General features: G+C 39.2%; 1 protein-coding gene across 3 annotated transcripts; it reads right to left on the bottom strand.

The window, feature by feature from the left end:
• Nucleotides 1-684: 684 nt before the first annotated feature.
• Nucleotides 685-26,750, bottom strand: tnpo1 (transportin 1). 3 transcript variants are annotated; one of them, XM_007548860.2, is made up of 25 exons: nucleotides 26,578-26,749; nucleotides 26,332-26,440; nucleotides 24,172-24,247; nucleotides 22,703-22,852; nucleotides 20,984-21,090; nucleotides 16,589-16,722; nucleotides 15,434-15,515; nucleotides 14,600-14,722; nucleotides 13,316-13,434; nucleotides 12,974-13,034; nucleotides 12,635-12,812; nucleotides 12,005-12,157; nucleotides 11,687-11,912; nucleotides 10,624-10,795; nucleotides 10,291-10,377; nucleotides 10,078-10,185; nucleotides 9,455-9,613; nucleotides 9,281-9,368; nucleotides 9,083-9,181; nucleotides 8,889-8,984; nucleotides 6,485-6,560; nucleotides 5,476-5,575; nucleotides 5,321-5,395; nucleotides 4,758-4,896; nucleotides 685-4,660 (listed from the first exon to the last, which is right to left on the bottom strand). In XM_007548860.2, exons 2-24 carry the CDS (start codon nucleotides 26,434-26,436, stop codon nucleotides 4,789-4,791), a joined length of 2,682 nt encoding a protein of 893 aa, XP_007548922.1. In that variant the 5' UTR covers nucleotides 26,437-26,440; nucleotides 26,578-26,749; the 3' UTR covers nucleotides 685-4,660; nucleotides 4,758-4,788. The 3 variants fall into 3 exon arrangements, 2 of the variants coding, with proteins under 2 accessions (XP_007548922.1, XP_016525343.1); XR_475970.2 differs by lacking the exons at nucleotides 685-4,660; nucleotides 4,758-4,896; nucleotides 6,485-6,560 and having other exon boundaries at nucleotides 26,578-26,750; XM_016669857.1 differs by lacking the exons at nucleotides 685-4,660; nucleotides 4,758-4,896; nucleotides 5,321-5,395; nucleotides 5,476-5,575; nucleotides 6,485-6,560 and adding an exon at nucleotides 8,209-8,773 and having other exon boundaries at nucleotides 8,838-8,984; nucleotides 26,578-26,750.
• Nucleotides 26,751-27,295: the final 545 nt, after the last annotated feature.

Below are 27,295 nucleotides of genomic sequence, written 5' to 3'. Positions count from 1 at the left end.
CAATTGACTTAATTTTATAAAAGTTTTCTTTTTAACATTACATTATTAGGGCCGTTTGGTGCCAAGCAGAGATCTAGCTTCTAAAATAAATTTATTGATGAGTAAGTATTGCTATTAACTTCTCGTAAGTTAATTATAAGGATGTGTTCAGTAAATATCAGCTTTAAAAAAATGTCAGTTTTGTTTTATATAAACATTTGAAAAGTACTTTTCCACCGACCAGACAAATACTGCTTCAGTAATTGTACTCTAAACACACATGTTTATGATACAGGGTGGTCAGCTCTAATTTGTTAGAGCTGACCACAAAATGGACACAAAGGAAACATTGGCAATGATTTAAAGTTCATCTTTGTTTTATTCAGAAGTTGGACTTCCAGGATGTAAAATCAGTTTTTTTTTTTTTTAAAAAAATAGATGTCGATTCTCTGATTAAACTAGTTTTTAAAAACATTCAGGTATAGTACACAAAAGTGATATTTTGACATTAAACCAGAGTTAAACTGGGTCCGGTGACAGCAGGTCTGCTTCTGGGTTAAGCTAATTAATTTAACCCCTTTCTGGTTTCAAGCTAGTTCTCAAGGTTCTGCACAAATTTCTCCAAAGCTTAATTACAATAAAACGTTTTATTTCAGATGATAGAAATTGGATGAGACTGAAAGGAAGGAGACAAAAGACCTGTCATAATGTAAACAATTTATTGGAACAATGTACAGATTCAAGCAATGGTAATCATTCACACCCACTACATCATTTTACAAATATTACAAAATTACTACAGTACAATATAGAGTCTTTGCATGATCCAAAATATTTGGTGGCCCCAAAAGTATTACTTTTTTTTTCTTAATTCAGCAGCTTATTTTAAAAAAAAATGAAACCAAGTCTATCAAAATGATGTTTTTGCTTTTCATAGCAAAAAATGTGAAGGCAGATTAACTATTGAAGTTTAAAGGCTAATCGAGTTACAGAATACAGGAGCTCTTTGCACAGTCGTCGCTAACTACCGGTTGGTACTTTATAAAATGCGGTCGTTTAATAAAGCTTTGTAGAAAGTCAAACTTGTACTTGCAAACTTTTTTTTTTTTCTCTTTATGGTTTTCAACTCCCTGGTTTTGTTTTAATACAGTTATGCTAAATATCTATTGCAAATCAACAAAATCCCCAAATGTTTGCTCCTATGGCATTGTGTAGAGATTACACTGTTCAATCACAATCATTTTAGGCAAAAAAGTTGATGAAATATGTGCAAGTTATAGTTGCTGAAATGTTGTTTTTTTTAACCCCTAGCTTTGACAGCTCACAGTGCTGCAAGTAACATCAGCTAACATCCGACATCCACTTTTATCCGTTTCTTGCATGAAAATCAAGCTTTTTAACTATTCTTCAGGACGTTTACGGGGGGGCTGCATAAAAGGTGTACACATTAAGGAAATTATAAACAAACAAACGAAAAAAAACAACAACAAAAAAACACTGGAACAAAAGCAACCTGAGGTTTACACTTAGAAAAGACATATTCAAGTGGTGATACACAACTACAATGTTTAGCAGCGGTCAAGTCAGAAGGACAGCACAGTAACAACGGGCGTTCATTTGTGTGTGTGTGTGTGTGGGTTTGTTTTTTTTTGTTTTGTTTTTCTCAGACGTACAATCTTTCAGTGGAAGAATACGAGGACTGAACACACCCCATCTAGCTGTGATCACGCCACTTCTCTGTGTGCCAAACAGCTGGAATGTGCCAGACAAAAAAAAAAGAAAAACACATTTTGAACAAAGAATGATGGGGGAGAAACATACACGCACACACGTAAGTATTTGCCTCTGTATTCCATGATGCATTTATTATGTCTTGTAATTTTTAACATCGAATGATACCTACAAGAAACCAGCTGCAGTCCCCTTCAAAAGCGCTCAGCTTTTCAACATCGTGTCAAACTATAACCACAAAGTTCAATGGATTTTTTGTGAGACGTTATGGAGTCAACATAAAGCAATATGGCAGGCCGATTTCATCCAAAATCAGCTTCACAACAAATGACATTCCAGATATCTGATGTTGCTTTATGAGCAGATGTATTAGTAAATTGAGATAGATTTAAGGTATATCTAATTGCATTATCTAGTACAAATGATGTCCGGTTCCCCAATAATTTGAATGGAAGCTTTAATTCTAGGTATCTGCAATCAATTACTGACTATCTGAAACATATTTCAGATATGAATAGTTAAATCATAACTAGTCAAAGTAGTTCTATCTAGTCGCAATTCTAATTAAATATGTCTTGGATGACACCACAATTCGAGATATGTCAAACGTATTTTTTTTTTTTTTTTTTAGATTTGACAAGTGCAAATTAAATTGCAGATATCTTCAAAGCAAATAATGATTAAGCAAAACCTAAATTGAAGAAATCTGGGAACTGAACCTTGGATTAGTCTGAAAGCGTGTTCTTGTTTCAGAATGGACCGGTCAACGTCCAGAGCCAAATCCAATTAGGAATTTTTGCAAAACACTCCTGTTAAAAGATGAAGCTCTCCATTCTGCCTGAGCGAGTTTGAGCTAATTTGTAGAAAATGGGTTAAAATGTGTAAAGCTGAAGGCTGAATCCAATGCGTGCCACACTTTTCAGATTTTTTTTAAATTTTTTACACGCTTCATGAACTTTACATCTTTTATCTTGCGTTTACTCTTAGTTACTACCGTTATTTGAGTCACAATTTGTGGCTGTAGTGTGTCAAAATGTAAAAAAAAAAAGACTTTAAAGGGGTATGAAAACTTTTGAAAGGAACTGGTTATATCCCTGTAAGTATAAAGCTACATTAGCAGTCCAATTGCATCAAGATGCTTATTGCATTAGGTGAAAACTTTTCAGCAGCAATAATTAATCCTCAGTAGGGGTTTGGCTACATTATTTCAAGTACTTCTTAGTACATTTTTTTTGTTTTATATGTGCATTACAAAGAATTAAATACTGCAGTTATTACTCTGGCCAGCAGAGGAAAAAAATGCCTGGCTGGGTGTTTAAAAAAAAAAAAGAACAAAAAATTAATAAAAGCAAAACTATCTCTCTAACTCATCATGGAATACATTCAGGCTGTAACCTTTTAACAGTTTGACACTTAAAAAAAATATATATATATATATAACGGCACAGAACAGGCAGACACATTAAACATTCTTCACAGTATTTTAAAACTACATCCAGTTAACGGGGCAGGGGAAGATCAGGGAGAGCGCTCCGGTTTGCGATACGCGAGGTTAATACACGTCCCAGTGTTGCAATACAGACATCGTCCACTATGTACTTCTTAAAATGTCGAATTGAAGCTCCCCTCCCTCCCGCAGAACCCTCTTCCCACCAAATGTTTTCGCGCAAGGGGCCACCAACATGCAAGAGATGAAAGGCATCCAAGTACCCCACAGTGACAGCCACCCGACACAGAAACACAGCCACCCTCAGGATCATGCTTTTTTTTTCCCCAAGCACAGGAAGCGAAAAAACCAGCAACAGAATTTCAATACACTGAGAAATCAACATATTCAACACTGATCTGATGAAGTGTGTGTGAGTGTGTGTGTGTGTATGCGGGTGTGTGATTCTGATTCACGAAACTCACAGACGTGTTTTTGTATCACTGAGGTTAAAAATAAAAAAAGAGACACACACAGGCTGATGACCTGCATGCTCTACTTCAGTTTTCCTTCAGAAATTTCAGACAATAATTTAAAAATAATAAAAAAATGAATTTAGGCATCTTAAAGATTCGATATGCTTGCTCTCTCTCTCTCTAAAAAAAAAAAAGTCACATTCACACCACAAAGTAAAGAGACTCACTCCAATGTCACATCACAGCCAAGGTTTGACACAACCTGAATCCAGCGTGTAAAAACCCTGTCATGCTACGTTACAGACGGCCGCTGTAATTCTCTGGCAGAGGAAACAGAAAGTACTTTAAATATAGATTACACGATCAAAGAAGAACCTTATCGAATGGCAACGATGGCCGTCAACACACATCACTAATGTTCGACAGCTTTCCACAATATTATAAGCATGCTACCTAATCCCAGAAAAGCTGCTCTTGAATTGTGCTCCCTGGTGATTTTAAGTCAAGAGCGTAAAGTGTTGAAATAATAGGTTACTTGCAAGTCATTACTTACTTACTTTGGATGATATGCAGCACATTTCCCCCGCCTCCCCCGCCCAATTTCAAAATGCTCTGCTAGCATTAGCTGCTTTAATATAAAGTATCTCAAAGATTGGTTTCATTAATCTCAGAATCTGTCCTCAACAAATACCTTAAAGATTCATTGTTTTTTTCCCCCCACTAAAATGACCCTTCGGTAGTCCTGGAAGCAAGATGTCTGCAGAATAAATGGGGGAGAGGAAAAAAAAAAAAGTAGAAGAAAAACGTGATCATTTCTATTATTTGTGATTGAGATGTGATTAAATGAATGATCCTCCCATGATAAGGTTGAACTGCCAGTGTCTCCCCCTCCCCAGCTTGCGCTCAAGGGCACTGAGAACTGGAGCTACTACCACCTCCCTCCCACCCCTTCCTCCAGGTCGGGGAGGGGTCGACCCCCTGACCCCCCCTGCAGAGGGTAACATGTTCCCTGGGATGGTTCCTTGTCTCGTCTCCCATGGTGAATGACCTGTGTGGAGAAGGGAAACGGTTTCAATTTTAGGCCAAAGTTGCTCCACAAAATATGTTTGCGTCTCGTTTTCAAGATAGGAAGCAACAAAACGGACCCCGCGATGAGGCACAGTGCTGTGGAAGCCTTTACACCCCATAAAAGGTTGCCAGTCGTTCCTTCAAGGGAAGCGGGAACTGATCAGAGAAGCGCCTCCAGTTGTCTTCGCCCACCTGGTTCTTGAACCCGTGAAGGATCTGAAACCAAACACGAGGAAAGGCTTTTAATAGCAAGTCATGAAGGACCCCTGCCCTTCAAAACAGACCTCATGCAGGACAGGGTTGTCCTCAGAGAGTAAATTAATCAAGAATTTTATTGAGATTTGAAATGGTGCTACTTAATCAAGGTGTACGGAGGTTTCACTCCAATTTAAAGACTGTTTAAAACCATTATGAATCAAATTTAAGACCTATATGAGGACAAAAATGTCCTAGTCGTGAACTCTACAAGATCGATATTCAGTTCTGCACCGCTTTGTGTTGGTCTACGACTGAAAATCATAATGAAGAACACAGACGTTTGTGGTCATAATACCGTCCATTAGCACCTGTGAGCGGGTGAAGTCGACTTCATTTTATTTTTTTAACGTTATTTACACCCATCCATTTGCCAAATTTTTACCTTGTAGAACATTTCTCTGAGATCGTCCTTTGGATTTACCCAGGAGGCCACTGCGTCGCAGAAGAATATAAAGTCCTGTTCCAAAGAAGAGAAGTGAGGCAACATTTCGCCTTCTGTAGCCACAGAGAACCGAATCGACCGGGGCTGGAGCTCACCTGCACCACGCCTCCAGGATTTACACTGATCATGGTGCAAATTCCTCTGAATGCCGAGTCTTTCTCCTCATTGTCTCTTATATTTCGCAGGGAGGTGCACCTGACGACATGGACGACCAAACTCAACATTGAATATGTCAAGAGCATCATCCAGTGACAAGATAAGGAATTTGTGCAAGTGCACTAACAACTTCCACTATGTAAGGCTAATGCTAATCAAGGAGTTATTAAAGAATCATAAACACAGCCTACTGCATCCCTTAATTCAAATGTTTGTTTTTTTTCTCTTTTACTATTATTATGATTTGTCTTTTGGCTGCAAAAACTCCTATCATGACCTGTGATCACTGACACAATAAACATGCACACCAAACAAAATCAATTTTTTTTTTTTTTTTGCATTTAAACACAGCCACACTGACATCTAAGAACGTTACTGTCTATGTGCAGTGTGTTCAGCAAAACCTCATGTATAGCACCTTGATTTTAATTTGCTTTGTTTTTGGAAAGATTTACTATAAAAAATAATAATAAAAAAAAGGTCGGGATAATTTTGGGACAGGACATGCAGCTGGGCGACTATGAAACGAGAAAGGGATTTTAGGAATGCTCTTTGGCATTAAAGGCCTTTCTCTGTTTTTGAACCAGCAAGGCATGTGACAAAGTCTGATCCCATGCATCTTAGAAGTTGTTAGCGACAATTAACAATGTGAAAAAACTAGAAATTAAACAAATTAACGTGTAATATGAAGGTGCTACTGAGGCAAAAAAAATAAAAGAAGAAAAGAAAAAATCACAAGTAGGACCTAAAAAGGACAGGGTTAGTCACATGGTTGGCAATGATTACAAACTGATAAGAAAAAACTGAAAAAAGAAGTTTGTTTTAGAAGGAGAGCGAGGAAGAGAAGAGGAGAGCAACAGGGGAGAGGAAGGGGGGAGGAACAGGCGACAGATGAGAAGAGCAGAGCAGAGAGAAGATGAATTAAATAAAAGATTGAATAATACACACCAGGGTCTTATAAACTGCTGTAGCATGGGTGCCACCTCTTGAGGACAAACGTAACCAAGACGACCAATTGTTATTGCTAAGGTAACGCAATCACGGTTACACACCACCAAACGCCAACGAAGACATGAGCAATGAGGAGGGGGGAGGAGAAAAAATAAAGAAAAAACAAACAACTCAGAGACATAAATCAACAGAATCTGTGTATGATAATAAACAGACTTTCACTAGCGTTGATTATTACTGCCCCTCCCTTCGGTCGTGGGCAGGAATTTAAAACATGGCACTCTAAAAAAAGACATACAGAACGTTTAAGGGAGAACACATTGACAACTCTGACAAGACATTCATAGAAAAAAATAAAATAAATTAAAAAAAAAAAGGCAAACGTGGATGTCTGCTTTCGGCAACCGTTAAAACAGCTTTTCGGATCTGATAAGAAAAAAAATGGATTCAATCTCTTTGTTAGTTTAACTTAAAATGCACAATTCGAAAAAAAAAAAACAAAAAAACAAACAGGTGAGTTAATAGTAAAAAAAAAATTTAAAAAAAAATTTAAAAATTGTAGCGTGTGCAAGAGCAGCTAACGAGATTTCTCCCTTAAACTCACAGATGTTAAATTTCAATAAACAGAAATATATATATATATTTTTTGGTTTGTTTGTTTTCTTTTTTGAAAAGAAATGACAAGATTACTCCAAGCCAACTACAATGGAGGGAGACTAGTATCCAGCACAGCAGGTTCTTATGAGGCAGAGAGGAGGGAGGACCTAAGTTTAAGAGACACAAAACTATGCAACATTCTCATTAACAAACAGGCATTTATGAACAGTCCAATGACACATGCAGAAAGCAGATGGTACGCTCATTAGAGTAAAGTTCAGTGCAGGATCAGCTGATCAGAGGCAAACTAAGGAGTGGCGCAGTGCTCTCCAAGAATTTGCAGCCTGCTGCTTCGGCACAAAATGACGGCTTTAAATTTAGTTCCAGCCAAACCGGCTCTCTTGGAAATATATTTAACGTTAGCTTTATATGCATGAGTGGAAAGTCTGACTTGGCTCTTTTCACTTCCTGAATGTTCTCTCTGCCATGTTCGAATACAGTGCTTTAATTAATACATATTCCATTGAACCACTTTATATTTTCACATTACATCCACAAACTTCCATGAGTTGAATCAGGATATTTTGCATACTTGTAAAGGGGGGGGGGATTTTTACTGGTAAAAAATCTGAAAAGTGTGGCGTGGCATGCAAGTCAACTTGCTAAAGTAAATCATTCCCAAAGCAGGTTTTTTTTTGTTTTTTATTCCCCGTTACCGGAACAAAAACTCCAGCAAACTTCACACCAAACCCTAAAAAAAAATCCCAATAAAATACACTGAAGTTTATGGTTGTACTGCAACGAAATGTGCAGAAGTTCAAGGAATACGCATACGCAAAGCACTGTATTCCGAAAACAGAGCGGGCGAAATTTATCGTCAGACATTTGAGCATTTTTACGACAAAGTCGTGATTACTCTTCCATCATCGTGTATCCTGCATTAAACATTGGCCATTCTTAACATTTAACATCTATTAGCAGAAATGCATTCACATTTAAAGAACAGTAAATAAAAGCAACACAAACTGACAGCAAAACAAACAGGTACACATCTACAGAATCCCTAATTTATCTTGTTTTTAGGCAAGGTCACACTTTACCCTTGCATGCTTTTTTTTTCCCTCTTTTTTTTGGTCATTTTGACTCCTCCCAATACAATTCTTAATGGTGAAAACAAAAGCAGAGTGTAACCTTTTAGAAACTTGAAATCTAAGCTCTGTGTCATCATGTATGTGCTGGTTTAGGCATTCTCTCAGTCGTTCAGGATTAGCGTTTAACTGAAGAGACAAGTATGCCTTTAGTAACTACGTGAGGCTGTGAGGATATCTAAGCTTTTCATTCTGTCCTATTTCAGCATCCTGCTTCGCTTGTCAGTCCGTCCAGATTAGTCGACTCCCAAGAAGACTGGGCTCTTGCATGGTTTGGCTCGTTTCAGGAGCGTCAGGAATTTAAGCGCCGGGTTTTTAATTCTCTTTTATCTCGACCCAGACGTCTTTGCGGTGGGCTGCAAGTCAATAACTGTAGTTTGAGCAGATTAAGCGAGAAACCAGCGAAACATGTAAGGCTCATTCTTTGGGAGAAAGGGTTGTTTGGACAGAGATTAAAAGACCAGAACAGGCATCCTTGTGAGTGTGGCGAGTACTGACTGAGTAGGACCTGGGCGAGTCAGAGAGTGAGTGAGTGAGTGAGTGAGTGAGTGAGTGAGTGAGTGAGTGAGTGAGTGAGTGAGTGAGTGAGTGAGTGAGTGAGTGAGAAAGTGAGCACCTCCCTGTGTGGCTGGCTCAGCACTACCACCGTGTGGTACCTGTGTTTTCCAGTAGAGTCTTTGGAGTATTGGGTCTGTTAATGATCTCCACCAGCTGGTGCAGCACCATGGCAATGTAAGGCTGCATTTCAGGCCCTGCAAGTCGCATTTCATAAAACAGAAAATAACCGTTACTGTTTTTGAAAGCAGGTTACTAGGTTAAAAACGGATGATCTGGAAGCAGCTCAACTCACCCATTTGTATAGAAATCTCTCCGATTGCCCAGGTTGCATTGTTGCACACAGATATTAACTCTGGGTTCAAATTTGTACCCAGTATGGGCATAAAATCACCTGTAAAAGAAAAAAAAAAAAAGAAAAATCAATCAACTTGGTGACTGTTTATTACCAAGATCAGCTTCAAAACAACAGCAGCAGCAGCAGCGGCCATACCGATGCAGGGTTTGACGTGCTGGAAGCAAGCCTTGGTGAGATCCCCAAGCAGAGCGAAAGAGCTCTGACGCACCTCAGGCATTTTGTCCTGAAGTTGAACGAAACAACACAGCTGTCGACAATGCTCGCCAGTTCACTAGTCTGTTGAGCAGCGTGCTCTGACAGCCTCTTTACCTGCATGCACTGATACATGAGAGTGAGGATGTTGCTACGAGCGACCAGCTGCTCGATGGTGCCGCCCAGGCCCTCGGCCAGTCCGCTCAGTAGGTCCAGAGCCACAATCATGAAGTCTTTGTCCGGTACCTCATACTGGTCAGGTTGTGACTGGTGAAGCTGAACGGTGGTAGAAAAAAAAACCAAAAAAAAAAAACAGAATCTTTTAATCAAATTGTAGTTTGAACTTAAGTTCTCAGATGGAGGGCTTAAGTTCAAAAGGATGAAACATTTAGCCTTCCTGTTGTCTCCTAAAAGTATTGTTCTTTCTTGTATTTTTCACAGCCTGAATAAATCAGGCATGTTTCAAGATGTTATAGTAATTAGCTCCTAGAATCCAGAATTTTTTTAAAAAGTTGATCATTTCTTCTTGCATTTCAAACAAGAATACAGTTAAGCTACAATGCCAACAATTTCTCAACAACGTCCTGTTGGAAGTGCTTTGAATAAGGTTTTTTTTTTTTAATTTATTTTAAATCTTAAATAGACACTACATTCATTCAATTTATAGTTCTGCAAAGCAGATCAGAGCAGAGTTAACGCTGAGGTAGGTAGGCTGACTTTTCTAAGAACTACAGACTCACCATGGCCTGAGCGAGCGTCTTCTGGACCAGGTTGACGCATCGCTGGTAAACAGGCTCACAGTAGGGCAGAAAGCCGCTTTGAAGGGCTGTGGCTACCGAGGATAAACACTGAGGAGAGAACGGAGTATTAGTAGCACATGTTAATCATGAAACTATGATAAAACTTGAACTGGACCAGTGCTAAAAAAACAACACAAAACAAAAAAAACTTACTTCCAACAAAGGAAAAAGATCTTTGTCTTCATCTTTCAGCTGGTTCCATTTCTGTATCAGTGGTGGCATCAACATCTGGATGTATTCCTATTAAAATTCGACAGAAAATTAAAACCACAATTATTTAAAAATATACAAATGCATCCTGTAATCTAACAAATTTTTTGTCTTTTACCTTCAGGAAAGGCTGTCTAGACTGATTAGGTCTGAAAGTGCATTTACCACTACCAGCACAACAAAGGTAAAATGAGGAAGCAGACACAACAGTATGTGGCATGTCAAAATTCACACCGACTAGGAAGCGAAGCTGCACGTTTCTGTCGTCCTGCGTACCGGTTTATTTAGGTGGTGTCCCACAGAATCCGCGAGCGTCCCAATGGCGTCGTAGAGAATGAGCAGGTTTTTGTGCTGGTACTTGCTGAAAGCAAACACCAGCGTGTCCAAGATGAACGCCAGGTAGGGCACCAGCTCTGTGCAAGCCTCCTCCTCCAACGTGGCAAAGGCGCTATGTAGAGGAAATTAAAAATGGAGGTTATGATCCATGCAGATGTGTTACTCTTTGAACTTTTTCACACGTTATCCACATTACTTATTCTTTTTCCGTTTCCAAGTCCAAAGCAATACCTAATTCAAAACCTCTGTAAACACCTAGGGGTGTACGTTTATCGTGTCGCTCATCATTTATCGTGAAAAATTTCTTAGCATGGCAAGAATTTTTATTTCAATTAATGATGTTAAATATAATATTTTCACTATTTTCTCCACTATTTGTTCCACGAGAGCATTGATAAATATCAGAAAATTCAAAAGTCTCATAAATGTAGTCACTGTCTGGAGTTCAGCGATATAAATCTAATTTATTTAAGGAAGTGGCGTCCTGAAGAAACCTGTTACAAATAGGAAACAGTATTTGTGTTTGTGATGCAATGAATGCTGTGGTATGCAGTCACAGCCACACAGAGAAGTAATAAACTTTTTTTTTTTAAATCATGGCAATAGTACCATAAAATATTGCAATACAATTTTTAGTCCATATTGTCCACCACCTATGAAGACTTGAATGTTGTTGTTCACCATCCAATCTAATTCAGTTTGTGCCGTTTTATAAAAAAACAACGGACATTTTTTTTGGTCTCTAGATGTGGAAAGGAGGTGAAAACATAACCAAAGTATTTCAAGATGCAATTGGAAAGAAAGTGCCGACTCAGATGGGGCTAAATATCTATGCATGCATTTTTATTTCCAAAATGAATTGGGGAAAACCATCTATTACATTCCATCCACATGTTTCTGTTTTGTTGGTCGTATAAAATTGCAATAAAATATATTCACCTTGTGCCTGTTAAAAAAAAAACAAAATTTGAAAAAGTTCAACAAGTGTGAACATTTTCTTTACCTGCAAGCGGCCTCCTGCACACGTTTGTTGCTGTCCAGTATGCGCTTCAGTAGCTCAGTCATTAGAGGCTTCAGGTAAATATCTGGGGGCTGGCTGACCACCCAGTGCGCGTAGCGACTCAGTGTCCAGCAGGTGATGGATCGCACCAGTGCCTTTTTGTCAGACAAGCACTGGATGAGGTGCGGGATGAGCTCAGGCAGGTAGGGGATCATGCCTTGCATGCAACCTGGGGGAAAAAAAGGAAGAAAGAAAAGTTAAAATTTAAGCATTCTTCTGAACATTTTTCCTCTCTCCCTGCGTCTTCCTCCTGATCCCCACCTTCAGCTATAGCACCCAGCACCAGGATGCCAGACTCCTTTACAACCCAGTCAGGGTGGAAAAGCAGCTCTTTGAGCAGTGGGAGGATGTGCAGCAGCAGATCGTCCCTGAACACATTGGCCAACACGTCCAGCGCTGCTGCAGAGCACTTTCCTAACATTTCGAGAGCATTGAAACATAGAAGTGTGCAAAGAGAAATAACAGGAAGAACAAGAAAAAATTTGAAAAATGAATCACAAGTTTAGGAGCAGTTGATATGAAAAAGGACAACTTTTAGACATACACTGCAATAAACATAGAATCTAGTGCAATTTTTAGTTAAGACAAATCTAAGTTACAAGTAACTTTTCAGCAACATATGGGAGCTCATTTTTTTCACTTATAAAATGTGAAAACTGACTTGTGATGAGCAAAACAATCTGCAAGTGGACCTAGTGCTTTCTTATCAATATTAATGAATTATTTACTTAAAACAAGTTCCTATTTCTCTGCTGAAACGTTACTTGTGAGTTAGTTTTATCTTATTTCCAGTGCTTTAAGATATTTGAACTACAAACCAGACCACAAATGCTTGGCAAGGTTTTGTGTTTTTGCAGTATTAGGGACGTCTAGTCGGGCACCAAAACTCACGCAGGTTCCAATCAGAAATCGTGTCGTCGTCGTCGTCGTCGTCCATTTCATCGTCGTCGTCGTCATCTTCCTCGATCCCGTCGCCCTCATGCTGCTGGGCGACCGTGCGGGAGCGGTGGAAGCGCGGTCTGATGTCCTGCTCGTTGTCTGGAATGGCCTCGTCTTCCTCGATGTCCCCCTAAAGCCAGAGACATTTTAAACTCGGCTAAATAGGGCTTTGCGTTACATGTTCGGGACATAAACGGTAAGGACGACTTAAATCAAGCGCGTGCCATCCTGATTCATGGAGTATTTCATCCTTGTTCTTCCAGGTAAACACATTAGGGAACGCAGACTGACCTTGAGCAAGATGATGTCGATCTCCGAGTACTTCATCCCGTTGACAAGTACAGGAATGAGCCTGGAGCAAAAGCCAGGGATAAAATTATGTGGAAAAAAAAAATGTGCAAGGATAAGTTCAAGTTCACAGGCAATCACTCACACCTGAGGGTCTACTTTAGGCACGGCTTAATGTGGCAGATTGGTGACATACGATATCGCAGAGGCCAGCAGCCAGAGAGATTCTTACTCAGCCCAACATGAGGCCATGAGGAAGAAAATCGTTCTGTTGCCCAGGCGGATATGAATCAACCGGTCTTAAAATTAAAAGCGCAACACAAACTTGTGTGAGCGGTTTCTTACTGAGAGAGGTGACCGCACAGCACTTCTTTACACACCGGCTGCTCGGCCAGTGTAAGCCAGAACTCACAGGCCTCCAGGGCGACATTCTCGTCTGGGTCCTGGGTCCTCAGGAGCATGTACTGCCAAAAAATAAAATAAAATAAAAAAAGTAAATACTCAAGAACAATCATCAAATATTAACGTCTGACTTTGGTTAGATAGAAATCGGATTCTTCTCCAGGATTTCCGTAGGTTTCACCAACTCAAATTTCAGACTTTTCAAGATCATTACACATGAAATTTAACAGCTGTGTTACAAGAAAAGTGCATATTTTATATTGTAGTAGTGTCAAGCTTTTTTTTTTTTTTTTTTGCTTTTTTTGCATAGAATAAATCTAGCACTGCAAAGTCATCTGGGAGGCTGTCGATAAATTTACACTTATTCATGACAGACGCAAAAAAAAAAGAAGGGAAAATTAGCAGCAAGTTAGCGGTAGCCTCAACTGCCTCAATTTACAGAACGTGACACAAATATCTGCAAGCAACTGAAATGCTCGTCTGACAGAAAAGCCCCACAAAAAAATTAAAAACGAGATTAAATAGTCACCAAAACTTAAGACGTGTGATTAATGTGTTTAAGGCTAACCTGCACTTTTTTTCAAATTAATTTAAGACTTTACAAGGCCTTAATTAATAATTTAGATATATGAACTCGAAACTTGAAATGAAAAAATGTAAGGCTTTTCCAGAGTTGCTTAAACGATAGCGACAAAACTGTAAAAACATCCGCAGTGGTCACGAGATAGAAGAATCGATGAATCGATAGATGGGTGAATATCTAGATGATTAGCTAAATGGACAGATGGAAAATGTGTATTTCGTTAAGTACGTAAAATCTTTTCAAGCTTTTCTTCCAAACTCCATACTTTTTCAAACCTGGAAGACACTTAAGCCACAGTCTGTAAGTTTTAAAACCGTCCATTATGGTGAGCTTTCATTTTAGCTTAGTTGTCAAAACAGCTGCTCCAAAATCAAACACAATAACCGTCATCTGATGCTTCTCTCATTTCTTATTCTTGACAGTTCGCCTCACAGACATTTAGCTGTATGAAAACGTTTCTCATGACTGACAAACTGTAGCCACACAAAAACACACTTTCACAATTCTAACACCAATAATAAAGTCAACATTTTGTTTATTTAATTATGGACATAGACCTGCTATAATCTGAGCGTTCAGAAGAAGACTTTGCGTTTAGTTTCAGTTTTCTCCGGGAGTACATGTTTTCATTCTGCGCCGTTTACCTCTACGATGTTGTGCATGTGAGGCAGAAGACGATCCAGGCGAACCTCCAGCAGCATGACGAGGGCTCTGCAAACATTCTTCCTCACTTCGGGCTCCTCATCGGTCGCCAGTGCAAACAGGTTCTGCAGAACACGCAAACCAGCACCTTTTCTTTTAATTTTCTTTTAGTAAAAAAGACTAATTGTAGTAAAAACGGCAAAAGATACAGTGGCCTCGCAAAGGTAATCACAACCTTTTGGGCTCTGCAATATATTTGATTGGGATTTTATATCGCAGAGTAACGCGAAATAATCTTCATGATTGTAAAGTGACTGATAAATCAGCCAAGACTTTCTTAATTTTGGGTGAACTCGATCTCATCTACCTGTCTGAAGATCAGCCACTGTTCTCTGTTTCTTTGCTTTTCAGACGAAAACAAACAAAAAAAAAAATCGATATCAGCCAAAATCAAAATCGGCAGATCAAGTTTTTTTTAAAGATCAGTGGATCGGCCGGAAAACTGCAATTGGTGCATCCTTGAAAAGGTTACGTTTTATCCAAGAGTACCACAGAGGAGTAAACCCTGATCTAAAATACAAATCCTTGACTCCCAAATACATCTGAAGTGTGTGGTTTTAATGTGATAAAATGTGAAAAAGTAAAAATACTAAATGACATGAATAATTAAATTTTTATACAAAACAACATTGGTCCGTTGGCTGTTTGGTACCTCATCTTTCAGATTTTTGTTTAGATAAAAGCTGATATTTAAACAAAACAAAACAAAAAAAAACTAACTCAAATGCACATTTTTCCAAATTGATGCCGCATGCGTCCACATGCACTGCGCTTACCTCGATGAACGGGTCTATGTGAAGCATTAGGGCCTGAGTCCTGCTGATGATGAATTGATTGACACAGGCGATGGCATGAGACCTGCAACACAATAACCACACCACTTGAGAGTCACACTGGCTTGTTTTGCTCACATGCTGCCCACTATAAATGCAGCCTCTGTGCTACTTTTTATGGACTTCTTGTTTTCGGTTTAAATGCAAACTGCAGCCACATTCAAACGTGGGGATAGAGAAACTGACTGTGCATCAATGGCACATTAAGAACAGAAAAATATTCATAATCTGCACATACAAGAACGTTTTCAAACCGGGGAAAGATTTATTTTAAAAAAAAAAAATAAAAAACTTGCACTAAATGTAGCTTTTGCTGCTTCTTCAGTCTTTGATACTGAAGAATGAAGAAAAATACTATATTTTATTTGACCGTATTGAGTCAGTGGGAAATAAAATACCTTTTTTTTTTTTTTTGCACAATTACTGGTACACCTGCCAATTAATCTTAAACAAATGATAGTTTATAAAACTTCCAACAAGTAGTAATTCATGACATTCAGTTTCCTTGGCAATAAAATGAGAAAAAGACGAGTTTATCTTGCCACCATGGAAAGTAAACAGTGTTAAGAAAGCATCTACACCGTACTGTGAATTACGGTGTAGATGTGTGATGCTATGGGCTTGTTTTCCTTCCAAATGCACAGAAGTTTTGTTTAATGCACGATATTGCGAAACACATTTTATATTTAAAAATGTAAAAAAATAAAATAAAATTTTAAATCGATATTGCACAAACTTGGAATTGGCAGGTCATGCTTTTTAAAGATCGGTGAATGGCCAGAAACTGCAATCGGAGCACACCAAGGACAAATCGCCATAAAAAATGGTTCCACAGACACATAATTGACATGGATGTTCCAGTACCGGATTTAAATCCTAGAAATAAATAAAAAAACTGTGACATTAGCTGAAAAAAAACAAAACAAAAACATAAAACAAAGCATCAGAGGGAATCCAGGATTTAATCTGTCAATAAATACAGAGAAAACCAGCATCTTAACTTCCACAATGGTAACACATCCACTGTAAAGTTTATAAAGCAACCTAGGTTTTGAAAACAGCATTCATAGCAACTAAAGAAAAAAATGTTTTTGTTACCTAATTTTCGGGCTGTTGTGCTTGAAGAACTGCAAGAATTTGGGGATCATGACGTTAAGAGGACGATCCAGCATGTCGCTGTCCAGGATCTCGGCGGAGTCCTCACAGATCTTCTGCAGCGCCCCGAACGCTCCCTAAAGACGACATGCAAAAAGAAGAAAAAATAATGAGGAAAAAAAAAATAGGTCTAAAATGTTTCACAATTCTGCAAATGTGGGGGATTAATAAGGTATTCTATTCTAAATAAGCATCAAGTCAGACAGATTGTCTGAACCGCAGCTACAGGAAACAGACCTCAATGCAGTTGATGGTGATTTCTCTTCAGCCGAAAGCTTTCAAAAATATTGAAATATGTTGCAAATCCTGGTGTAATCTGCTCTACTGTAAACAAATGTTTCACAAACCTCAACAGGATTCACCTGCTTCTGCTACAACAACCTTCAATCTGTTGGCCAGCGGCCCTTAAACGCACCTCTCTCAGTTAATATTAGCTGCCTGGCAGATGTTTAGTATTCAGCCTTACAATATGGTGCATATTCTAAAAAAAGCAGCCCAGAGAAGCAGACGGCACCCACACAGACGTTATGTGTGAAATGTGTTTCCATGGAAACCTGCTCCCATGTCAGGGCTCCCTTTTTAGATGACAGATACAGAGCGTGCAGAGAAGACGACGACGACGAAGAGGGAAAAAAAATAATGTGGGGGGATGAAATAAGATGGAAAGGGTAAGAGTGTCAAGGTCACAGACATGCCGCGGTGCAGACGGTGACATTATGAAGCACTTTCACTCATTAGAATGCCAAGTACTTGCAGGCGTTAAAGCAACAAAATTGGTGAGAAGCATCAGCCTGTGGAAATGTCATCTCTGGGTTGACAGGAAAAATAAGATATTGTGAAGCTCTTTGATGCGTGTGACATTTAACAGTACTGAAAAATAAGATAGAAGCTGCTTTCCTATGTGAAAACAAGTCAAACTGTTAAATGAGCATATATGTGAGCGGAGAGAGGCAACAGGAGTGTAAACAGTGAAGTCGTGAACAAGGTGTGTTCGGCGAACTCGACAGCCCTGGAAATCAGATGAACGCACGAGCGTTGACGGGGAGCCGAAACACGCCGGCAAGCAACGTAGGCAGAGAAGAAATCGAACTGACCTTTACAACTCCGCTGCGTCCACATGCCAACTGCCATTAATCAAAACCGTGAAACTGTCCAGGCAAAACCTATATTAAGCCACTGCGCCTCCGGCCCCAACCTTACACCTGCTTCTTCCTTTTTATAGAGCAAGGGACGCGGGGGGGTTGGGTGTGAAGCACGGCCACATGAGTTCGGCCTGATCAACCAAATACTGATCTGAAACTATAAACAAAGATCCGGCAGTAAGCTTGAAACTAATACCACTTCCAAAGTGCTAAAAAGGTATTTTTTACTTAACTGGGCTATGTGGCTATCTCAATAAAGCTAAAAAGACAACGATGTCATGCAGCTCCGCAAAGTCTGAGCTGACGTTTTACATCATCACATCATAAACCTAAAATTAACGCACAACTACTACATGCTAATACCTGAAATTAGCCAAGCACAGCAAATGTTTCTCAGGGCTGGAATCTCACAGCAACGTGTGCGCCTCTGAAACTGCACAATCATGTCAATATGTTCCAAAGGTAGACAGCAAAACACCAGTAGTTGTGACACCAGCTGTGTCCTCATTGACTATATTAGTGCGCAATTAGAAATACAGAACAAAGCTTTATGGAACACGTGTATTTAAAAAAGCTCATGTTTGTTTTTTTGCTAAACGTTTTGGCGCTACACTGGTTTTGCGACCGTATCAAAATTAGTGCATTTTGCAAAACTGTAATGGAAACATTTTTTTTTTTCGCAACAAACGCATTACATGATCAAAATCCGGATGTTACTACTGGCAGAAACGACAAAGAAGACAACAGGAAGTGGTAGGTGGGAAGATGACGTGGGATGTTTTTATAATAGCTTATCCTTGAACAAACATATTCACGCGTGATTATAAATTGAGTTTCTTATTAAACAGAAACACCGCAAATGCAAAAATGTGCTTTTTCTACATTAGCGGAATATCAAAAAAGTTTTGCGTGCATTTCTAACAGAAACACAGCTACTGAGGATTATTTATAAGTGTTGATTATTGCCAGCAAAATTACAGAGAACACCTCAATACAGATTCACCTGGAAAATGCATCTAAAACTAGTAAGTCCTAATTCAGGCATTTGTACTCTAGCTTTCTCAAAGGTAGATTTTACTGTTCCTTATGTGTCTGTGTCATATGAACGTAAAAATGTTGGTGCTAACAAAAATGCAACACTGAAAGAATGCAGTGTAATATTTCATTGCACTGAGTAACTAAACTGTATTAAATTTACCGTTGAGTGGGACAGCAAAAAGGTATAATTCATCAAAAATAGCCTTGTTTTTATAAATCTGCAAACAAACATTCGCAACAATCACACATCTATAATTGGATTCTTTACTTCAGGAAAAAGTAAACGTTTCTGTGGCATTTGCTGCTAGTCAGATGTGCTTCCATTAGGCTGAACAATAGTTTCAGAACAGTGTTTCTCAACCCTGGTCCTCACCGCCCCCCTGCTCTGCATGTTTCAGATGTGTCTCGATTCCAGAACAGCTGATTCAAATGATTGCATGACCATCAAGTGCTGCAGAAGCCCGTTAATCACCCAGAGATACAATTCATGTGTGTGGCAGAGGGGAAATACCTAAAAGATGCAGGACAGGCGGGCGGTGAGGACCAGGATTGAGAAACACTGTTTCAGAAGGTATGTCCACATTGCTACAACAACCCAAGAACAGAAGAACATGAAGTATTTTAGAACACATCTAAACCTGGAGGACAATTTGTGCTCCAGCATTAATTTAATCATCTTCAAAATCAGACATTAAGAAGCTTTGCGGCCTTCAAGCCGCTTTTAGAAAACGTATCAACTCTACTAAAGGGTTTTTACATTCTGCCGCTGTTCAGTCTTAAGCCTCGCGCACGCACACACTCGCGCACGCACACACACACGCACACACACACACACACACACACACACCGAGACACACTTCAAGATCCTCTGCAGTAAATAGCTGACCTAAATCTAAGACTCTGAATCAGCTTTATAAGAGATGATGGCTGGGTTGCCACGAGGGGATCCATTTTTTTTTTTTTCTGCCCCACACCTCTGCCTTAAATGTCAGATAATCCTGCTTCCTGAAAGTCATCTGGATGCTCCTGGTGTAACGAGCAATCCTGTCCGGTCAAACTGGCGAGACACTTTTATGATGCAACAAAACATACAAACTGCTGTGATTTATTCCAACGTTGCTCTGGAGCATTTAAATATGTAGCTATCAAACTGTGAATCTGACAGGGAGCCAAATCTACAGTTTAAAGTCCAAAAAAACTGAATGACAATGGATAATAGATTAAAAACAAACATGGAGGACATGGGGAAAAAAAGGTTTGTTTTTTTTTTCTTCCCCCAAATATCCACTGCAAAAAACCCATTCTGTGTGATTATGTGCTAAATGCCAGAAAATGGGGTCATATGGTTTTCAGGTTATGACAGAAAAAGAGAGACTGATGATATTCCCATGTTGAATAATCTGTGGTAGTAGCTGCCGCTCCAGCTGTGAGGCCGCCTTAAGCTCATCTGTCCAGCAGGACGTCATCCAGATGCTGTTTTAGACGCAGCTCTTTTCTGCCCACAACAAATTACCGAACAAACGCGTATTGCTTACTGGGGGTCTTCGGTGACAAACATGCTCACTTTCAGCCCTGTTAAAAAAGAAACTTTTCATGTCGGGTCACAACTTGACTGCATTTCACTGGAATTTTATGTGACAGACCAACACAAAACAGCCACCTTTGTTCTTATGCAGCTACATGGGATCCAAAACTCAAAACGTAAAAGCACAACGGCTGAATCCCGTTTAAAACACAAGCAAGCCTTAGTAAGGTAGCACAGCCAGGTGCTACGGGAATTTTGAAAAGCAGCACTTTAATCCTCATTATTTTTAAAAGATTTTAAAATCAATTTTACCCAAATTCTAGGCAAATAATTGTTTCATTGAGAATGTGTTGCAGGGTAGTACTGGATATAAAACCGTTAAAAGACTAAATGTCTAGCAAGAATTCCCTAGCTTAGGTTAAAGAATAAACTTGTTTTAGAATGGCCCAGTCAAAGACCAGAACCTAACTCCAATCACCAACAAGACTTCAAATTAATGTCCGTGGATGCCATTGGCCCAACTTGACTGAAATTAAGCTATTTTGCAAAAGTTAATGGGCAAAGTATAGCCAATATATCCACTGTACTGTATACAAACATGCTAAACATATGAAAAACGTGTGAACTTCTCACTTCACATGTGTTGTAGTCTTCAGAATCCAGCAGCAGACAGAGTTTGGGCAGAAGCTCAGGCCAGTTTTGCAGCTCTCCTTTGGAGGCGATGGTGGTGATGAGGATCCCTGTGGTGGAGAGACTCAGTTTGACTCTGCACACTTGAACGCACAAACATCACACCAGCTACCACAAGCACACACACACACGTAGGAGCTTCATACAGAACAGGAACGAGAAGCTGAATTGGCTGCAGCTGCAACTCCGAGGTCTAGGCTTCGCTCTGCAAGAAGGCTCAACAGAAAGCAATAAAACCACAAATCACCGATTCTCATGAAAGATTCTTTTCATCACACCAACCACAACTTGTTAAAACATTTCACAGGGAAATTAAGCAGGTCATGTTCCAGTCTTAGAGAAGCACAGCAAGCTTAGATCACAGCAGCTACAGGCTACGGCGTCCTGACAACGCGAAGCACGTGGTGCTAATTGGAGTTAGCCCCATGACCAAAGCACAATTTTTATCAAATCAATTTTACGCCGTTGTCCCTACTCATGCCTCATATTTTAATAAACAATAAGCATTCCTAATATTTCATTTATTGCCAGCAAAAAAAAAAAGAGAGAAGAAAGATTTTTGTTTACAGGAATTGCCTTAAGTAAATGTCTTTGCTTTGATTTTAGCTGCACTCCTGTTCAGAATGTCGCTTCACGTTAGCAGCATCCTGCTAAGCTGCTGCTAAGCCAAGCAGTCAGAGGTGAAGGAGGGGAAGAACAACAGTAATGGCTGCCGGGCTGTCCTGCCAACACCATGATAGAATTTAGCTACAATACGTCCGACACATCCCTGCGTGAATTTGTTTTCATTTCAGAAAAGGGAGGCAAAAACAAAAAAAAAAAAGGAATAACGAACTGACATTCGTTTGATGCTAAATGTGTCGATTTTCATCAATTATCCTTCGCAAACGATAGAACACTTTTCTCTGATTCAAATGCCTTTCCACTGGGTTTGGACCATCCTGATGAGCCTGAGTTTGATAGAGCAGTAAGCATGCAGCATTTGGTGCACCGGAACCTGAAGTTCAACACATTCATGGCTGCACGACTCAAATAAAAGGTTGTGGTTTTGCTAACTAAGCAGACATGTCAACATTTAGTTGAGATTTTTATTCTCAAGGAAAATCATTTCAGTCAAACTGCAAAAGTATTCACTTATATCAATTAACATAGTGTTTTTATATTATGTGAATAATATTTTTATTTAACATAATATCAAATTATTATAAGTGTACTCTTTGCTGTAGTGATGAATAAAAACCAAAGTCTTTCCTAGAAACTCTCACTTCATCTAATATCCATTTAGAATCACGTACAGATAAGCTTTGTGGTAACTAAGGCGATATGTTATTAGGAAGATATGCAATTGAGATATTAAAGCTGAATATCCGATGACAAGAACTAGATCCCCGCCAGTCTTTATGAGATTTAGCGACTTGGTTACTAAAATACACTTTAGCTGGACATCAAGGGCACTGAAACCGGAGCCAGATGTATTATTGGCATGCAGAATGTAAGTGTGTGCCGTCTGCTACGATTTCAATGAAGAAATTCGGATTTCATACGACATGCATCTCTCGTGGTTCCTGAACGTGCGGGGGCAGTTTTGGAAATTTCACTAAATAAACTCAATGATTGCATGCATTGGACAGATTTTTCCCTAAAACATGGCACCCGACTTACCCACTGTGGCACGAATGAGGGGAGAGGAGTCTCCGATGTTTTGGAGGCATTCGCTCTTGATGAAATCAGACACTCCGTTTGGGAAGTTCTGGTAGTGAGCCTTGACGTTGTTCTTCAGAATCAGTCCGCTCAGGGAACGGGTCGGTTCGTCTGTGAGGAGACCAGAAACAGGCCAGTGAAGGTAAACAATACACGGGTAGCAATTTTGTAAACATCACTTAGACTTAAACAAAAACAAATGTTAATAAAAACAACAAAAACAGTAATTATTTGCCATAACTTAGTTTTACTGTGCATTGAAAACCTATTTCACCCCCTTTCTGGCTTTCTTTTTTTCCTTTCATTTTATTTTTAGATTGCAAACAAGCTTTGATATAAAAAATAGTCTGAGTTAAAAAAAATTGTTTTCAATAGATGACTCCGTTTATAAAGGGAAAAATCTCTCCAAACCAACCCGTCAATAAATGGAAAAAGTAAAAGACCAAAAAAAGTTGAAACATTTTGGAAACTAACACAGCAATTCAGAAAAATAACATTATACTGACAATGATCTGAAACGCACCAGGAAGCTCACCTCTGAATGGCTCAAAGAAAAAATGTCAATAATCTGATAGATAGACGTAAAAAAAAAGCTAACCAACTAGTAAGAGTATATTAGCTGCAAGTTAGCGGTAGCCTAAGATGCCTCGATTTACAGAACGCAGCGTAGATGTCTGAGAGCGACTCAAACATTTGCCTGAGAGAAAAGCCCCATGAGAAAAATAAACTACATAGAATATGAGATTAAATAATCCTGCCAACACAAAATTTAAGACCTGTGATCAATGTATTTTAGGCCAACTTATTGTTTTTTGACGAATTTAAGAAATTTTACGGCCATTATCTTAGATTCATGGAATTAAAACTTTTCAAGGATGTGCAGACACCCTGTAATGTATTTAAGGCCGACTTACATTTTTTCTTACGACATTTAAGACGCTGTAAGACTTTAATTTTAGACACATAAATGTAAGTGTTATAAAAGGATGCGCAGACACTCTGTCATCTGATATTAAAACTGTTTTTAATGACTGAACTCTATAAAGGGGGGCAAATACTTTTCACAGCCCTATTGATGTTAACGTTCTATTTAAATACAATAATCCACTAAATTTAAAATGTTTCCACCTTTCGGCATTTAAACCGAGCTCAAAAGGTGTGCAAGCAGCAAATTAAAACGTCTCGGATCTTGTACTTAGCAGACAGTCGTGCCAAACGCTGCATCTCTGCCAGGAATCGGGTTTAAATTTAGAGTGACCCATATTCCCAGAGCCACATCATCTATAGCGAAGATGCCCCAGGGTCACCCTGAGTCATGGCCAGATAGCTCCTTTCCAAAAGGTGTTGCATAGAATAAAGAGGAAAAAGCAAACAAACAAACAGACATGTGACGTGAGAATAGAAGGAGGTGGACAGACGAGTTAGCTTACCTTCAGATTTTAATTTGGTCAAAACAAATATCAAATAGTTGTTAAAGTCCGGATACTGGTTCAGCTGCTCGAGTCTCTGAGAAAAAGAAAGCGGTTGAGGATGACAACCATACACAAGGGATGCACAACATCAGTATCTTTATTGCAGCAGCAGTGACGCAGAGTATTTACTTTTTCATCCAGGGCCAAAAGAAAAAAAAAGAAGAAGTAGTGGATAAAGTTAATGTGTGTAAATGGTGGTGTAATGTGTGGACGTTTGTAATGGGTCATAAATATGTCATTTACTATGACCGAGTACTGTGAGTACCCGACCAGATGGCGTCTTTAGGGCAATATTGTCTATGAGCTAATGATGTGGCTCATATGAGAGTGTGTGTGTGTGTGTGTGTGTGTGTGTGTGTGTGTGTGTGTGTGTGTGTGTGTGGAGGGGGGGTTACGTAAGCAAGTCATTTAGGATCAGCAAGCAGCCACACAGAAACAAGTCGGCCTCGCTGTGGATGATCCTTTTTTCCTCTAATGTGAAAATATTAAAGCTCATTTCCATCTGATGACACTTCACGAGTGAAACGACGGCAGAGGTAATGAAGCACTTAACACTGTATAAGCTGCAATTAGCAAAAACCACACACACACACACACACACGCGCGCGCGCGCGCGCGCACGCACGCACGCACGCACGCACACCCCTCGTCCCTGAGGCAGCTTCTATCCCCCCTCTCCCATTTAAGTGTCTGTACGTCTGCGTCCGGATGTGTCATGAGAGTGAAAACACGTCCATTCCAACACGTTTGCGATTCGAGCGTTGCTCGTTTTTTGGCGCCCTGTTGAAAAACGACACCACGGCAAATGTCAACGTGAAAGCTCAAATGACAGCTGGACAGTTTTTTTGGGGTTTTTTTGCCCTTTTCGTCTTCCTTGTACCTTTACCAAGGTACCAGATTAAAGTCAACTGCAACTAAAATGCTTGTTTAGTTTAAATCAAAAATATAGATATTAATATTTCTAGCAGTCATTTACTAAATTCAGCAAAATGCAGGCTACTTTTAAACCAACACGTTCCTCGTTTCTTGTTTTACAACGCCTTTACTTTAATAAGAGCTACAGCTAGGGCTTATTTATTAAAGATTACACCTTTACTTTGTAATCAAAGAAAAGGTGTGGTAACCTTTCAGCCAGCTGTTCAGCAGTGTAGAGCAACATACGAGAAATGGTATTCATAGTAGTCACTCTTCACAGCATGAAGTCAGCTCAAACTCTGGTAATTCCCTGACATTTCATTAAAAGGGCTTTCCATCATAGCAATGGTATGACGGAAAATTTTGTGGTTTTAAAATGGCAACTTTTTGATTATTCCTTGATATTAAACCATCCAAATAAGGGAGCAGCTCATTACATTTTCCTAATTTTTGCTCATTTCAGAGCTTGTGTATCGGAAAGAACTTCAGTCTAATTAGCTGAAAGAAGATAAAACAGGCCGGAGCTGCATAGAGTCAATAAATTTCATCAGGACTTGTTCAAACACGAGATGCTGTGGCGCTTTAAATAAGGAGAGTCTAAACTATGTGTATCATCTTGTTTTCATGCAGCCTCTCAGTAATTTGTACTTGTGGTGTAAGATCACTGCCATCTCAAGTCACTGCTTTCCTTTTGAAGATATGCAAGTGCATATTAAAAACACAACCAAAGCTGCAATTACAGCATAATGCCAAAGTGATATTGCATAGGTAGAACAAAAAACAAGATTTCAATTTAGTGTGTAATAATTAGTGAGACTTTTCTGTGAACACAGCCGTTCAAACTAAACTGAAAGGAAAAAAATTGGGGATAACATGATTATTTGATAAAATTCCTATTTATTTTTATCTTAAATAAATTAAATATAAAAAAAACATCATAAATGTCATTGTTTTTAATCTAATTATTGACATTAACAGCTTTTTACATTGACTTTTCAATAACGGCATACATGACCTTGTTTACATGAACCTTGGTGAGGTTATTATGGGAAGAAAAAGGGGAAAAAAAGAGAGAAAACCCGGTCAGCACAGGCGAACATGATTCTAATGGTAAACACCTTGGCGTACATTAGCTACAGCTAGCCTGTTGAGTGTGACTGGGCTGTGATAAATGGATAAATCTTAAACCGGAGGAAAGGATACTTGCTGGACGGATCTCTGCGTGGACGTATCTGGTGACTGAGACTCCTTCAGCAGCTGTAGTATTTGCTGAAGCCCCTGCTCGTCTGGCTTCCACTCACACTCCATCTTGCTGCCGCGGATAAAGCAACAACATAAGCTCACACAGAGGACTTACAAGCCGACGGCTCATAAATGAGAACACCCCCCACCTTCTCCCTCCGCCCTCCGTTAAAGGCAAAAACATGTCTGACACAGAAAGGCTTTTACCTGCTCTGTCGCGTCCGACGTACTCGCTTGTAGTATCCTTTCTGTGAAAATGTGAGCGTCTGTCTGGGTTTTCAGACATGGGCCCGTTTCGGCAGACAGGTCCGTTCTTCGAGCCAGACGAAAAAAGCTTCAGGTCAAACAGCCCTGCGTTGATTATAGCTGCCTCGCTTCGGTCAGCTGACACCCACCTGCGAGGTCCTAGTGCTCAACGGATCTTTGCTTTTCACTTACCAACTCATGTTGCTCTGTTTATTCATTTATATGTTTTTTTTTCTTTCTTTCAACTGAACTTCTTCCAAGGGTAAAATTTACAACAAACAATTATCCAGCATTCTTTTAAAAAATTAGGAATCCCTAAAGAAAAAACATAAGGTTTTGATAAAATTTTGATAAATTACCTTCATTTCAGATGGTACTTGAAAGCACCACAAGCCACCCCAGTGGATTCGTGACTTTCCTGCTAATAGAAAAGCTGTCGAGTCTCAATAATGCAACAATAAGCCATCAATTAAATTAATGCTTATGTGATCATTAGAATCAGATATGAAATTGGTAAATAAATATTTTTTTAATCTGTCCATAAAGAAATTAAATTGTGAAACGATGACAATAATGACACAATGACGTTAGGAGAAGAACGTCATTGCTATTGTTGTGGTGATAATAATAATAATAATAATAATAATAATAATAATAATAATAATAATAATAATAATAA

This window comes from Poecilia formosa, unplaced genomic scaffold (genome assembly GCF_000485575.1).
Source record: "Poecilia formosa unplaced genomic scaffold, Poecilia_formosa-5.1.2 Scaffold28, whole genome shotgun sequence".
Lineage (NCBI taxonomy): Eukaryota > Metazoa > Chordata > Actinopteri > Cyprinodontiformes > Poeciliidae > Poecilia > Poecilia formosa.
The sequence above is the reverse complement of the archived record's forward strand: the minus strand, read 5'-3'. Positions and strand labels throughout refer to the sequence as shown.

Coding starts and splice junctions, on each gene's coding strand:
- tnpo1 (XM_007548860.2), bottom strand. CDS start 26,436: ATGGAGTGTGAGTGGAAGCCAGACGAGCAGGGGCTTCAGCAAATACTA. Junction 14,723..15,433: donor ACATAGACCCGTTCATCGAG/GTAAGCGCAGTG, acceptor CGTGTTCTGCAG/AACCTGTTTGCACTGGCGAC. Junction 9,614..10,077: donor AGACGCTCGCTCAGGCCATG/GTGAGTCTGTAG, acceptor ACCACCGTTCAG/CTTCACCAGTCACAACCTGA.